At 49.4% G+C, this 13,950-nt stretch overlaps 1 protein-coding gene across 3 annotated transcripts in view; it reads right to left on the minus strand.

Moving 5' to 3' along the window:
- Window positions 1–4,098: 4,098 nt before the first annotated feature.
- Window positions 4,099–13,950, minus strand: part of LOC124021112 (mitogen-activated protein kinase 6-like) — a 36,379-nt gene continuing 26,527 nt past the window's right edge. For all 3 annotated transcript variants that reach the window (XM_046336439.1, XM_046336440.1, XM_046336438.1), the window contains exons 6-8: window positions 12,605–12,800; window positions 7,008–7,134; window positions 4,099–6,835 (exon numbers count right to left, since the gene is read on the minus strand). In XM_046336439.1, the coding sequence (XP_046192395.1) occupies window positions 5,609–6,835; window positions 7,008–7,134; window positions 12,605–12,800 (1,550 nt within the window). In that variant the 3' untranslated portion in view covers window positions 4,099–5,608. The remainder of the gene's footprint in view (window positions 6,836–7,007; window positions 7,135–12,604; window positions 12,801–13,950) is intronic.

Raw genomic sequence — 13,950 nt, forward strand, 5'->3', positions numbered from 1 at the left:
GACAATAACCTAAAAAACAATGCTGAATCTAAACTCTACTTGCTTAACAAAAAGACATAGAATGTTCCTGAGTGGCGGTTTAGACTTAAATCTACTTGAAAATCTATTGCAAGACCATAAAATAGTTGTCTAGCAATGGTCAACAACCAATTTGACAGAGCTTGAAGAATTTAGAAAATAATCAAATGTGCCAATGTTGCTTTATCCAGGTGTGAAATGAAAAGGTTGAAGAGACTCACCCAGAAAGACTCACAGCTGTAAACGCAGCCAAAGCCGCTTCTCCAAAGTATTGACTCAGGGATGTGAATACGTATGTCAATTAGATAGAATTCTGAATGATCTTCTGCCGATCTACCATTCCAGTGTTTAATTGCTATATTGTAATTACTTCGCCACCATGGCCTATTTATTTCCTTAACTTACCTCATTTGCACTCACTGTATATAGACTTTTTGTTTTCATTTGTTCTACTGTATTATTGGCTGTATGTTTTGTTTATTCCATGTGCAACTCTGTGTTGTTGTATGTGTCGAATTGCTACGCTTTATCTTGGCCAGGTCGCAGTTGCAAATGAGAACTTGTTCTCAACTAGCCTACCTTGTAAAATAAAGGTGAAATAAAAATAAATAAAAATCTAAATGAATTGTGAATAAAGAGTGAGGAAGTTAGAGGGTCAAAAGGTAACACTTAAGTCATTATTGTCATCTTTTTCAAGGGTGTCAAGTTCAGAACCCCACTGTAAATGACAGCCAATTCTGGCTGAACTACTGCATAAGGACTTGGGCCAGACTGAAACTCTCCGGCTGCCTAGCTGAACTACTGCATAAGGACTTGGGCCAGACTGAAACTCTCTGGCTGCCTGGCTGAACTACTGCATAAGAACTTGGGCCAGACTGAAACAGGAGGCAGTTGTAAATATATGGCTCTGCCTAGCAGGCTAGCACCCGTAAACCATTCTAGTGTAGACTGATGAGTTGTTACTATAACAACAGAGGAACAGCCAGTGTTCCGGAACTGTTAGGCCAAGTGGGAATAGGTGTTGTAACCACAGTCATAAGCCCAGGCATACCAACAGTACAGTCCTAGTGAGGTGTTTTTGCTGGGTAGAGTGCTGGTATCTGCTGGTATAGATCAGGGCCCTAGGGGTAGACAGAGTCAATGTGCATCCCAAATGGCACCATGTTCCCTTGGCCCATAAGGCTCTGGTCTAAAAGTAGTGCACCATATAGGGAACAGGGTGCTGGAGCTCCATGTAAGCTGTTGGTTCAGTAGCTGTGTGTAAAGGAACGCCCATGTAGCTGTTGGTTCAGTAGCTGTGTGTAAAGGTACACCCATGTAGCTGTTGGTTCAGTAGCTGTGTGTAAAGGTACACCCATGTAGCTGTTGGTTCAGTAGCTGTGTGTAAAGGCGTGTCCATGTAGCTGTTGGTTCAGTAGCTGTGTGTAAAGGAACGTCCATGTAGCTGTTGGTTCAGTAGCTGTGTGTAAAGGAACGTCCATGTAGCTGTTGGTTCAGTAGCTGTGTGTAAAGGCGTGTCCATGTAGCTGTTGGTTCAGTAGCTGTGTGTAAAGGAACGTCCATGTAGCTGTTGGTTCAGTAGCTGTGTGTAAAGGCGTGTCCATGTAGCTGTTGGTTCAGTAGCTGTGTGTTAAGTTGTGTCCATGTAGCTGTTGGTTCAGTAGCTGTGTGTAAAGGCGTGTCCCTGTAGCTGTTGGTTCAGTAGCTGTGTGTAAAGGCGTGTCCATGTAGCTGTTGGTTCAGTAGCTGTGTGTAAAGGAACGTCCATGTAGCTGTTGGTTCAGTAGCTGTGTGTAAGGCGTGTCCATGTAGCTGTTGGTTCAGTAGCTGTGTGTAAAGGAACGTCCATGTAGCTGTTGGTTCAGTAGCTGTGTGTTAAGTCGTGTCCATGTAGCTGTTGGTTCAGTAGCTGTGTGTAAAGGAACATCCATGTAGCTGTTGGTTCAGTAGCTGTGTGTTAAGTCGTGTCCATGTAGCTGTTGGTTCAGTAGCTGTGTGTAAAGGAACGTCCATGTAGCTGTTGGTTCAGTAGCTGTGTGTAAAGTCGTGTCCATGTAGCTGTGCAATAAAAACAGTATACGGGGACATTGTGAAACTGGACCCTACAATAGGGGACTGCAGTCAGCACTTTACACACAGGAGACAGGAGAGGGAGGAGAGAGAGAGGAGACAGGGAGAGAGAGAGAGAGAGAGAGAGACAAGAGAGGGAGGAGAGAGAGAGAGAGACAAGAGAGGGAGGAGAGAGACAAGAGAGGGAGGAGAGAGAGAGAGAGACAAGAGAGGGAGGAGAGAGAGAGAGACAAGAGAGGGAGGAGAGAGAGAGACAAGAGAGGGAGGAGAGAGAGAGACAAGAGAGGGAGGAGAGAGAGAGACAAGAGAGGGAGGAGAGAGAGAGACAAGAGAGGGAGGAGAGAGAGAGACAAGAGAGGGAGGAGAGAGAGACAAGAGAGGGAGGAGAGAGACAGGAGAGGGAAGACAGAGACAGGAGAGGGAAGACAGAGACAGGAGAGGGAAGACAGAGACAGGAGAGGGAAGACAGAGACAGGAGAGGGAAGACAGAGACAGGAGAGGGAGGAGAGAGACAGGAGAGGGAGGAGAGAGACAGGAGAGGAGAGAGGAGACAGGAGAGGAGACATGAGAGGGAGGAGAGAGAGAGGAGACATGAGAGGGAGGAGAGAGAGAGGAGACAGGAGAGGGAGGAGAGAGAGAGGAGACAGGAGAGGGAGGAGAGAGAGAGGAGACAGGAGAGGGAGGAGAGAGAGAGGAGACAGGAGAGGGAGAGGAGACAGGAGAGGGAGAGGAGACAGGAGAGGGAGGAGACAGGAGAGGAGACAGGAGAGGGAGGAGACAGGAGAGGGAGGAGAGAGAGAGAGGAGAGAGAGGGGAGAGGGAGGAGAGAGGGGAGAGGGAGGAGAGAGAGAGAGGAGAGGGAGGAGAGAGAGAGGAGAGGGAGGAGAGAGGAGAGGGAGGAGAGAGAGAAGGGGTGGGAGGAGAGAGAGAGAGGAGGGAGGAGAGAGAGAGGAGAGAGAGAGAGAGGAGAGAGAGGAGAGGGAGGAGAGAGAGGGAGAGGGAGGAGAGAGAGCAAGGAGAGGGAGGAGAGAGGGGAGAGGGAGGAGAGAGAGAAGGGAGACAGGAGAGGATGCATGAAGATGTGTTTGTCCATAGCGCTTTTTCAACAGTTGTCTTTGAAACAAAAGGTTCCATATTCTTTCTAAAACAAAGAAAAAAGACAGTCCAATTGTTTGCTGGTCATGTTTATTAAATGAGATATTTCATAGAACAGGGGAACCGATTACAAAATGGAGAGGCAGCTTTAAGGCAAAAACTAATGTCCTCATGTTGAACATGCTACACCTTCAGAACTTAATCGTATCATGCTTGGAAACTTAAATATGTAATAAAAACACAATTAAATGTAATGATGTACACCCTTAACATGTTAATGTACCTCCTGTTTCTTCCATGCACACCATTTTAACCATTTACATTTACATTTTTAAGGTAAGACTTCAGTGCTTCTCATGAAGCATTCCCCCCAAAACAAACAGAATGCACCTATAAATAAAAAATGACAAATGATTGAAAATGGAAAGCTTCTATAACTTAGACAGATTAATTAATTATTAACTTGCAACCTACCATAACTAATGAATTACCGTAGTGACACAATGAAAAATGGGATGTCCTTCCATCTCACTCCCCCCCGTCCCTCTCGTCCAACGCCTCGGTGTCCAGAACAGTTACATTGAAATAACACGTTGTCTCGTTCAAATAAATATCTGCTAGAAATAAATAATGGAAACACGACTGTCAAAACAGAAGGTCACTATGTCAATGCAATGTGTATGAGGATGGTAGTGAGAGAGAGAGTGTGTGTGTGTGTGTGTGTGTGTGTGTGTGTGTGTGTGTGTGTGTATGGTAGTGAGAGAGAGTGTGTGTGTGTGTGTGTGTATGAGGATGGTAGTGAGAGAGTGCGGGTGTGTGTGTGTGTGTGTGTGTGTGTGTGTGTGTGTGTGTGTGTGTGTGTGTGTGTGTGTGTGTGTGTGTGTGTGTGTGTGTGAGGATGGTAGTGAGAGAGTGCAGGTGTGTGTGTGTGTGTGTGTGTGTGTGTGTGTGTGTGTGTGTGTGTGTGTGTGTGTGTGTGTGTGTGTGTGTGTGTGTGTGAAGATGGTAGTGAGAGAGTGCGGGTGTGTGTGTGTGTGTGTAAAGCACTAGTGCGGCTTCGAATGTCTCTCGCTGCTGTTACCTTGAGGTAGATAACACATTCACAAAGGGTCCAGGAGTAATGGTTCGCTGCTGGCATCATGTGTCAAACAAACTACAGTCTGAAATGAGGGGGTTTCAGGAAGCCTCTTTTGGGAAATTATACAGAAATAAATTAAAACACTTGGTAAAAATAATTAAAGTAAATTTTCAAATAAAACCTTTATTTTTATTTTTAAGAAAAGCCTGTCCCCCCCTCCCTGGTGAAAAGACCTACAGCGATTGTGATGTCAGCATGACTACGTCTCCCACAATACACCTCGCTCCTTTAGTTCACAATGCCCTCCCATCTTCTCACATTGGCTCTGTTAAGATATTTATCCTTCCTCCCATGGATCATTACTTGGAAATAACCTGTTTTTGCATTGGACATTTCCATTGAGGGCTTCCACCATTTTAAAGTATTGAACTGGGTGGGGATTCCTATGGGTTGGGAGCGATCAGCAGAGCATTTGTCTTCTTCAAATTGGTTTGCCTAGTTTGTAAATGGCTTTAAGCTATATGACCGCCATCTAGTGGCCACTAAATGAATAACACGATTTGGTTTCAAGACTCGAAGACTGCAGGTGGCGGTAAAGTCACCAATATTAGCGTTACACTCTTCAAACATCAAAAGAAGAAGAAAATATACTACTTTAAAATGGAGATAGCCTCAATGGCACTGGCCATGCTGTCACAGACACCAGAATGGCACAGATACAAAGCTGTGATTTCTATACACCTCTTCCTGTGTTGACCACATGACTGATCTGAGAGGGTCTGATTGGTTTAAGTGATAGGGTGCAAACCTTCCTTTCACTTAATCAGCCACAGGTCTTAGATCAGTGATGAGCTCAGGGGGAAAAGGCTGCAGGATCAACAGGGCTGTTCTGCTTAGCATCGCACCACTTCTCATATCCCTCCATATATCTCCCACTATCCAATTCTCCACCTTCCTTCTCTCTTCCCCATTCCTTCTCTCCTCTCCTTCTAGTCTACAGTACTCAGTGTGCAGTGTAAACGCTGCCAGTTGGTGGATGCTGAGGGATAATTGGGGGAGATCAACTCAGGTAGGGTCAGTGACCCCCGGAGGTAATAACCTCTGATGTTTGATCAGCAACTTTTCAGCCCAGTCTATTTTACCTTTAACTCCTACAACAAAACAAACAAAAAATTATACAAAAGAAAAGTTTATATTTAAAAAAAGGAGCCATACAATCTGGTATGAAATGATTCAAGTAAAATAACATCACTATCATAATGAAATCAAATACAAGGACAACAGAACAGAACCAGCCTAGAGATCTGGCACTGTGAGGAACATGGTATTGTATCAGTTGTTTTTTTTTTAATTCAGATGCTTGAAGAAGCTGCTGTAGGTTGTGTGGGCGATCTGAGGCGAGCATTTGACCGTGGAGGGAGCGAGGGAGGCCTGGATGGATTTGACCGTGGAGGGAGCGAGGGAGGCCTGGATGGATTTGACCGGCACGTCGGTCGTAGCATCGAATCCCGGCAGCGCCAGAGAGTCCAGCTGCATGTTAAACATGATTTCTCCACTCCGCGCCAGGAAGCCCGCCTCGTCCCGTTCCCTCTCCCCTCCCACATCCGAGGGCTCAGGTTCTGGGGTGTCGGCGGCGCTAGCAGCACTCTCCCCGCTGCCCTCGTCCTTCCTGCTGAACAGTCTGTCCAGGTAGCTGGTGTAGCAGCTGTCCTTCTGGAGCTGCTCCTCTTTCCCAACGTCCCAGCGCCCCGCCCCGTCCATCAGACACCCACCTCTCCGCTCCTCCACCCTCTCCCCTCCTCCGAAGCTCTCCCAGGGGTGTGCGGGACGCGCCCCAGGCCCAGCGGTCCCCACGGTGATGCTGACCTGAGCAAAGTTCACCAGGCACTTCTCCTCCTTCTCCTGGCTGATGGTTTTGGACATGGAGCCTGACCGCGGAGCCTCCAGCTGGGACACAGACGAGTTGAGCTCGTTCAGGAGGCCCACCTCGCTCAGGAGGCCCACTCCCACCTCGCTCAGGAGGCCCACGTCCCCCAGGAGTCCCACGTCGCTGGGCTCAGTTCGCAGGCTCAGTTTGATGGTGCCGGCGATGAAGGAGTCAAAGTCAAAGCCTTGATTCTGTTGAGTAGTCTGGGTCTGGTTCTTCTCTTGCTGGGAGTCCTTCTCCACCGGGCCCTTCTCTACCTGTAGAACCATCTGAGCCTTCACCAGGCCGTTCTTCTCACACTTGCTCTTCTGGGCCTTGTGCTCCTTGTCTCTGCCTGCAGCCTGAGCCTGTTTCTCTTTACTCTGCTGCTCCTTCCAGTTGGACAGATCTATAATGAGCTTGGGCTCGTAGTAGTGGTTGACCTCGCTGTCCCTCCAGATCAGGTTATCCAGGTAGGACGGAGACACCACCTTGTAGTTACAGGTGTGGGAACACTCCAGGTCACAGTACTTGTTCTCGTGGTGAAGGTCAAAGTGTTCGTCATCGGGGTCGGGCCACGAGCGTTCGGGAGTGAAGAGGGAGGAGTAGCCGTAGGAAGGACCGTCCAGGAACTCCCGGTCTCCGTCTGCATACTTACGAGGGTCCACCTGGAGGGGTAGGAGGGGCAGGGGTTAGGGTGGTGACTTAAGATGTGTGTGTGTGTGTGTGTGTGTGTGTGTGTGTGTGTGTGTGTGTGTGTGTGTGTGTGTGTGTGTGTGTGTGTGTGTGTGTGTGTGTGTGTGTGTGTGTGTGTGTGTGTGTGTGTTTATCTCTGTTTACCTGAACCTCCTCCTCCTCGTCAGTTTGGTCAGACAGAGCCCGAGGGTCCACCTGTACCTCGTCAGTGTCCAGAATGCTGTGGGTGTGGAGGTGCCAGTCCCCTTCTGAAAGCTGGCTGTCACGGTACCTGCTGGGTGGAGGGAGATGAAGGGTTAAGACAACCCACAGCACAAATCCCTGAGTCTGACCTCCACAGTAAAAGAAACCCTCTTCTATAACTAACTAGCTATGGAACCCAGTGTGTGTATGGAGACTACAGTGCGTCTCCATGTAACCCAGTGTGTGTATGTAGACTACAGTGCGTCTCCATGTACCCCAGTGTGTGTATGTAGACTACAGTGTGTCTCCATGTACCCCAGTGTGTGTATGTAGACTACAGTGTGTCTCCATGTACCCCAGTGTGTGTATGTAGACTACAGTGTGTCTCCATGTACCCCAGTGTGTGTATGTAGACTACGGTGCGTCTCCATGTACCCCAGTGTGTGTATGTAGACTACAGTGTGTCTCCATGTACCCCAGTGTGTCTCCATGTACCCCAGTGCGTCTCCATGTACCCCAGTGTGTCTCCGTAGACTACAGTGCGTCTCCATGGAACCCAGTGTGTGCATGTAGACTACAGTGCGTCTCCATGTAACCCAGTGTGTGTATGTAGACTACAGTGCGTCTCCATGTACCCCAGTGTGTGTATGTAGACTACAGTGTGTCTCCATGTACCCCAGTGTGTGTATGTAGACTACAGTGCGTCTCCATGTAACCCAGTGTGTGTATGTAGACTACAGTGCGTCTCCATGTAACCCAGTGTGTGTATGTAGACTACAGTGTGTCTCCATGTACCCCAGTGTGTGTATGTAGACTACAGTGCGTCTCCATGTAACCCAGTGTGTGTATGTAGACTACAGTGTGTGTGTATGTAGACTACAGTGTGTGTGTATGTAGACTACAGTGCGTCTCCATGTACCCCAGTGTGTGTATGTAGACTACAGTGCGTCTCCATGTAACCCAGTGTGTGTATGTAGACTACAGTGCGTCTCCATGTACCCCAGTGTGTGTATGTAGACTACAGTGCGTCTCCATGTACCCCAGTGTGTCTCCGTAGACTACAGTGCGTCTCCATGTACCCCAGTGTGTGTATGTAGACTACAGTGCGTCTCCATGTACCCCAGTGTGTCTCCGTAGACTACAGTGCGTCTCCATGTACCCCAGTGTGTGTATGTAGACTACAGTGTGTGTGTATGTAGACTACAGTGCGTCTCCATGTAACCCAGTGTGTGTATGTAGACTACAGTGCGTCTCCATGTACCCCAGTGTGTGTATGTAGACTACAGTGTGTCTCCATGTACCCCAGTGTGTGTATGTAGACTACAGTGTGTGTGTATGTAGACTACAGTGCGTCTCCATGTACCCCAGTGTGTGTATGTAGACTACAGTGCGTCTCCATGTACCCCAGTGTGTCTCCGTAGACTACAGTGCGTCTCCATGTACCCCAGTGTGTGTATGTAGACTACAGTGCGTCTCCATGTACCCCAGTGTGTGTATGTAGACTACAGTGCGTCTCCATGTAACCCAGTGTGTGTATGTAGACTACAGTGCGTCTCCATGTACCCCAGTGTGTGTATGTAGACTACAGTGCGTCTCCATGTACCCCAGTGTGTCTCCGTAGACTACAGTGCGTCTCCATGTACCCCAGTGTGTGTATGTAGACTACAGTGCGTCTCCATGTACCCCAGTGTGTGTATGTAGACTACAGTGTGTCTCCATGTAACCCAGTGTGTGTATGTAGACTACAGTGCGTCTCCATGTACCCCAGTGTGTGTATGTAGACTACAGTGCGTCTCCATGTACCCCAGTGTGTGTATGTAGACTACAGTGCGTCTCCATGTAACCCAGTGTGTGTATGTAGACTACAGTGTGTCTCCATGTAACCCAGTGTGTGTATGTAGACTACAGTGTGTGTGTGTATGTAGACTACAGTGTGTGTGTGTATGTAGACTACAGTGTGTGTGTATGTAGACTACAGTGCGTCTCCATGTACCCCAGTGTGTGTATGTAGACTACAGTGCGTCTCCATGTAACCCAGTGTGTGTATGTAGACTACAGTGCGTCTCCATGTACCCCAGTGTGTGTATGTAGACTACAGTGTGTCTCCATGTACCCCAGTGTGTGTATGTAGACTACAGTGTGTCTCCATGTACCCCAGTGTGTGTATGTAGACTACAGTGTGTGTGTATGTAGACTACAGTGCGTCTCCATGTACCCCAGTGTGTGTATGTAGACTACAGTGTGTGTGTATGTAGACTACAGTGCGTCTCCATGTAACCCAGTGTGTGTATGTAGACTACAGTGCGTCTCCATGTACCCCAGTGTGTGTATGTAGACTACAGTGCGTCTCCATGTACCCCAGTGTGTGTATGTAGACTACAGTGCGTCTCCATGTACCCCAGTGTGTGTATGTAGACTACAATGCGTCTCCATGTACCCCAGTGTGTGTATGTAGACTACAGTGCGTCTCCATGTACCCCAGTGTGTGTATGTAGACTACAGTGTGTGTGTATGTAGACTACAGTGCGTCTCCATGTAACCCAGTGTGTGTATGTAGACTACAGTGCGTCTCCATGTACCCCAGTGTGTGTATGTAGACTACAGTGTGTCTCCATGTACCCCAGTGTGTGTATGTAGACTACAGTGTGTGTGTATGTAGACTACAGTGCGTCTCCATGTACCCCAGTGTGTGTATGTAGACTACAGTGTGTGTGTATGTAGACTACAGTGCGTCTCCATGTACCCCAGTGTGTGTATGTAGACTACAGTGCGTCTCCATGTACCCCAGTGTGTGTATGTAGACTACAGTGTGTCTCCATGCACCCCAGTGTGTGTATGTAGACTACAGTGCGTCTCCATGTACCCCAGTGTATGTATGTAGACTACAGTGTGTCTCCATGTACCCCAGTGTGTCTCCATGTACCCCAGTGTATGTATGTAGACTACAGTGCGTCTCCATGTACCCCAGTGTGTGTATGTAGACTACAGTGTGTCTCCATGTACCCCAGTGTGTGTATGTAGACTACAGTGCGTCTCCATGTACCCCAGTGTATGTATGTAGACTACAGTGTGTCTCCATGTACCCCAGTGTATGTATGTAGACTACAGTGCGTCTCCATGTACCCCAGTGTATGTATGTAGACTACAGTGTGTCTCCATGTACCCCAGTGTGTCTCCATGTACCCCAGTGTGTGTATGTAGACTACAGTGCGTCTCCATGTACCCCAGTGTGTGTATGTAGACTACAGTGTGTCTCCATGTACCCCAGTGTGTGTATGTAGACTACAGTGCGTCTCCATGTACCCCAGTGTGTGTATGTAGACTACAGTGCGTCTCCATGTACCCCAGTGTGTGTATGTAGACTACAGTGCGTCTCCATGTACCCCAGTGTGTGTATGTAGACTACAGTGCGTCTCCATGTACCCCAGTGTGTGTATGTAGACTACAGTGCGTCTCCATGTACCCCAGTGTGTGTATGTAGACTACAGTGCGTCTCCATGTAACCCAGTGTGTGTATGTAGACTACAGTGCGTCTCCATGTACCCCAGTGTGTCTCCATGTACCCCAGTGTGTGTATGTAGACTACAGTGCGTCTCCATGTACCCCAGTGTATGTATGTAGACTACAGTGTGTCTCCATGTACCCCAGTGTATGTATGTAGACTACAGTGCGTCTCCATGTACCCCAGTGTATGTATGTAGACTACAGTGTGTCTCCATGTACCCCAGTGTGTCTCCATGTACCCCAGTGTGTGTATGTAGACTACAGTGCGTCTCCATGTACCCCAGTGTGTGTATGTAGACTACAGTGTGTCTCCATGTACCCCAGTGTGTGTATGTAGACTACAGTGCGTCTCCATGTACCCCAGTGTGTGTATGTAGACTACAGTGCGTCTCCATGTACCCCAGTGTGTGTATGTAGACTACAGTGCGTCTCCATGTACCCCAGTGTGTGTATGTAGACTACAGTGCGTCTCCATGTACCCCAGTGTGTGTATGTAGACTACAGTGCGTCTCCATGTAACCCAGTGTGTGTATGTAGACTACAGTGCGTCTCCATGTACCCCAGTGCGTCTCCATGTACCCCAGTGTGTGTATGTAGACTACAGTGCGTCTCCATGTACCCCAGTGTGTGTATGTAGACTACAGTGCGTCTCCATGTACCCCAGTGTGTGTATGTAGACTACAGTGCGTCTCCATGTACCCCAGTGTGTGTATGTAGACTACAGTGCGTCTCCATGTACCCCAGTGTGTGTATGTAGACTACAGTGCGTCTCCATGTACCCCAGTGTGTGTATGTAGACTACAGTGCGTCTCCATGTACCCCAGTGTGTGTATGTAGACTACAGTGCGTCTCCATGTACCCCAGTGTGTGTATGTAGACTACAGTGCGTCTCCATGTACCCCAGTGTGTGTATGTAGACTACAGTGCGTCTCCATGTACCCCAGTGTATGTATGTAGACTACAGTGCGTCTCCATGTAACCCAGTGTGTGTATGTAGACTACAGTGCGTCTCCATGTACCCCAGTGTGTGTATGTAGACTACAGTGCGTCTCCATGTAACCCAGTGTGTGTATGTAGACTACAGTGCGTCTCCATGTACCCCAGTGTGTGTATGTAGACTACAGTGCGTCTCCATGTACCCCAGTGTGTGTATGTAGACTACAGTGTGTCTCCATGTACCCCAGTGTGTGTATGTAGACTACAGTGTGTCTCCATGTAACCCAGTGTGTGTATGTAGACTACAGTGCGTCTCCATGTACCCCAGTGTGTGTATGTAGACTACAGTGCGTCTCCATGTACCCCAGTGTGTGTATGTAGACTACAGTGTGTCTCCATGTACCCCAGTGTGTGTATGTAGACTACAGTGTGTCTCCATGTACCCCAGTGTGTCTCCGTAGACTACAGTGCGTCTCCATGTACCCCAGTGTATGTATGTAGACTACAGTGTGTCTCCATGTACCCCAGTGTGTGTATGTAGACTACAGTGCGTCTCCATGTACCCCAGTGTGTCTCCGTAGACTACAGTGCGTCTCCATGTACCCCAGTGTGTGTATGTAGACTACAGTGCGTCTCCATGTACCCCAGTGTGTCTCCGTAGACTACAGTGCGTCTCCATGTACCCCAGTGTGTGTATGTAGACTACAGTGCGTCTCCATGTACCCCAGTGTGTGTATGTAGACTACAGTGCGTACCCCAGTGTGTGTATGTAGACTACAGTGCGCCATGTACCCCAGTGTGTCTCCGTAGACTACAGTGCGTCTCCATGTACCCCAGTGTGTGTATGTAGACTACAGTGCGTCTCCATGTACCCCAGTGTGTCTCCGTAGACTACAGTGCGTCTCCATGTACCCCAGTGTGTGTATGTAGACTACAGTGCGTCTCCATGTACCCCAGTGTGTGTATGTAGACTACAGTGCGTCTCCATGTACCCCAGTGTGTCTCCGTAGACTACAGTGCGTCTCCATGTACCTGTCCCAGGTGTGGCTGTAGACTACAGTGTGTCTCCATGTACCTGTCCCAGGTGTGTATGTAGACTACAGTGTGTCTCCATGTACCTGTCCCAGGTGTGGCTGTGCCCCTGGTCCATCAGTAAGATATCATCCACCTCATCCTCTATGTGGAAGGGGTGTAGCGAGACGGGTTCGTCCAGGGGGAAGGAGTAGTCAGACATGTAAGGGTGGGCGAGGGCTTCTTCTGCTGTCAGACGGTCCATGGGGTTAAAGGTCAGGATCTTTTGCAGGAAATCCAGGGCTGGAAGGGAAGAGGAGCATTTACCATGGTGCAGTGTGGCATGTACGGGCCAATATGGTATAGAATAGGAGTGTGTTAGTTTGTGTGGGTTCACCTGGTGGTATGTCAGGCATCAGTTTGTCCAGTGGGCGCGTGAGTGTGTTAGTTTGTGTGGGTTCACCTGGTGGTATGTCAGGCATCAGTTTGTCCAGTGGGCACGTGAGTGTGTGTACGTCACGAGTGTGACTGTGTGTCTAGACTCACGCTGTGGGCTGACGTCGGGCAGTAGCTTGGCCAGTAGCTTGGCCAGTAGCTTAGCCAGTGGCTTGGCCAGTAGCTTGGCCAGTGGTTTGGCCAGTAGCTTGGCCAGTAGCTTGGCCAGTGGGTTGGCCAGTGGGTTGGCCAGTAGCTTGGCCAGTAGCTTGGCCAGTAGCTTGGCCAGTGGCTTGGCCAGTGGCTTGGCCAGTAGCTTGGCCAGTGGGTTGGCCAGTAGCTTGGCCAGTAACTTGGCCAGTAGGTTGGCCAGTGGGTTGGCCAGTGGGTTGGCCAGTAGCTTGGCCAGTAGCTTGGCCAGTAGCTTGGCCAGTAGCTTGGCCAGTGGCTTGGCCAGTAGCTTGGCCAGTAGCTTGGCCAGTGGTTTGGCCAGTAGCTTGGCCAGTGGGTTGGCCAGTGGGTTGGCCAGTGGGTTGGCCAGTGGCTTGGCCAGTAGCTTGGCCAGTGGGTTGGCCAGTAACTTGGCCAGTAACTTGGCCAGTAGGTTGGCCAGTGGGTTGGCCAGTAGCTTGGCCAGTAGCTTGGCCAGTAGCTTGGCCAGTGGCTTGGCCAGTAGCTTGGCCAGTAGCTTGGCCAGTGGGTTGGCCAGTAGCTTGGCCAGTAGCTTGGCCAGTAGCTTGGCCAGTAGCTTGGCCAGTGGGTTGGCCAGTAGCTTGGCCAGTGGGTTGTGTGGCTGGGACATGTCACTGTGTATGTGTCTACACGAGTGCGAGTCTAGACTCACCCTGTGGGCTGACGTCGGGCAGTAGCTTTGGCCAGTAGCTTGGCCAGTGGGTTGGCCAGTAGCTTGGCCAGTGGGTTGGCCAGTAGCTTGGCCAGTGGGTTGGCCAGTAGCTTGGCCAGTGGGTTGGCCAGTGGGTTGGCCAGTAGCTTGGCCAGTAGCTTGGCCAGTAGCTTG

The sequence above is a fragment of the Oncorhynchus gorbuscha genome, unplaced genomic scaffold (genome assembly GCF_021184085.1).
Source record: "Oncorhynchus gorbuscha isolate QuinsamMale2020 ecotype Even-year unplaced genomic scaffold, OgorEven_v1.0 Un_scaffold_1054, whole genome shotgun sequence".
Lineage (NCBI taxonomy): Eukaryota > Metazoa > Chordata > Actinopteri > Salmoniformes > Salmonidae > Oncorhynchus > Oncorhynchus gorbuscha.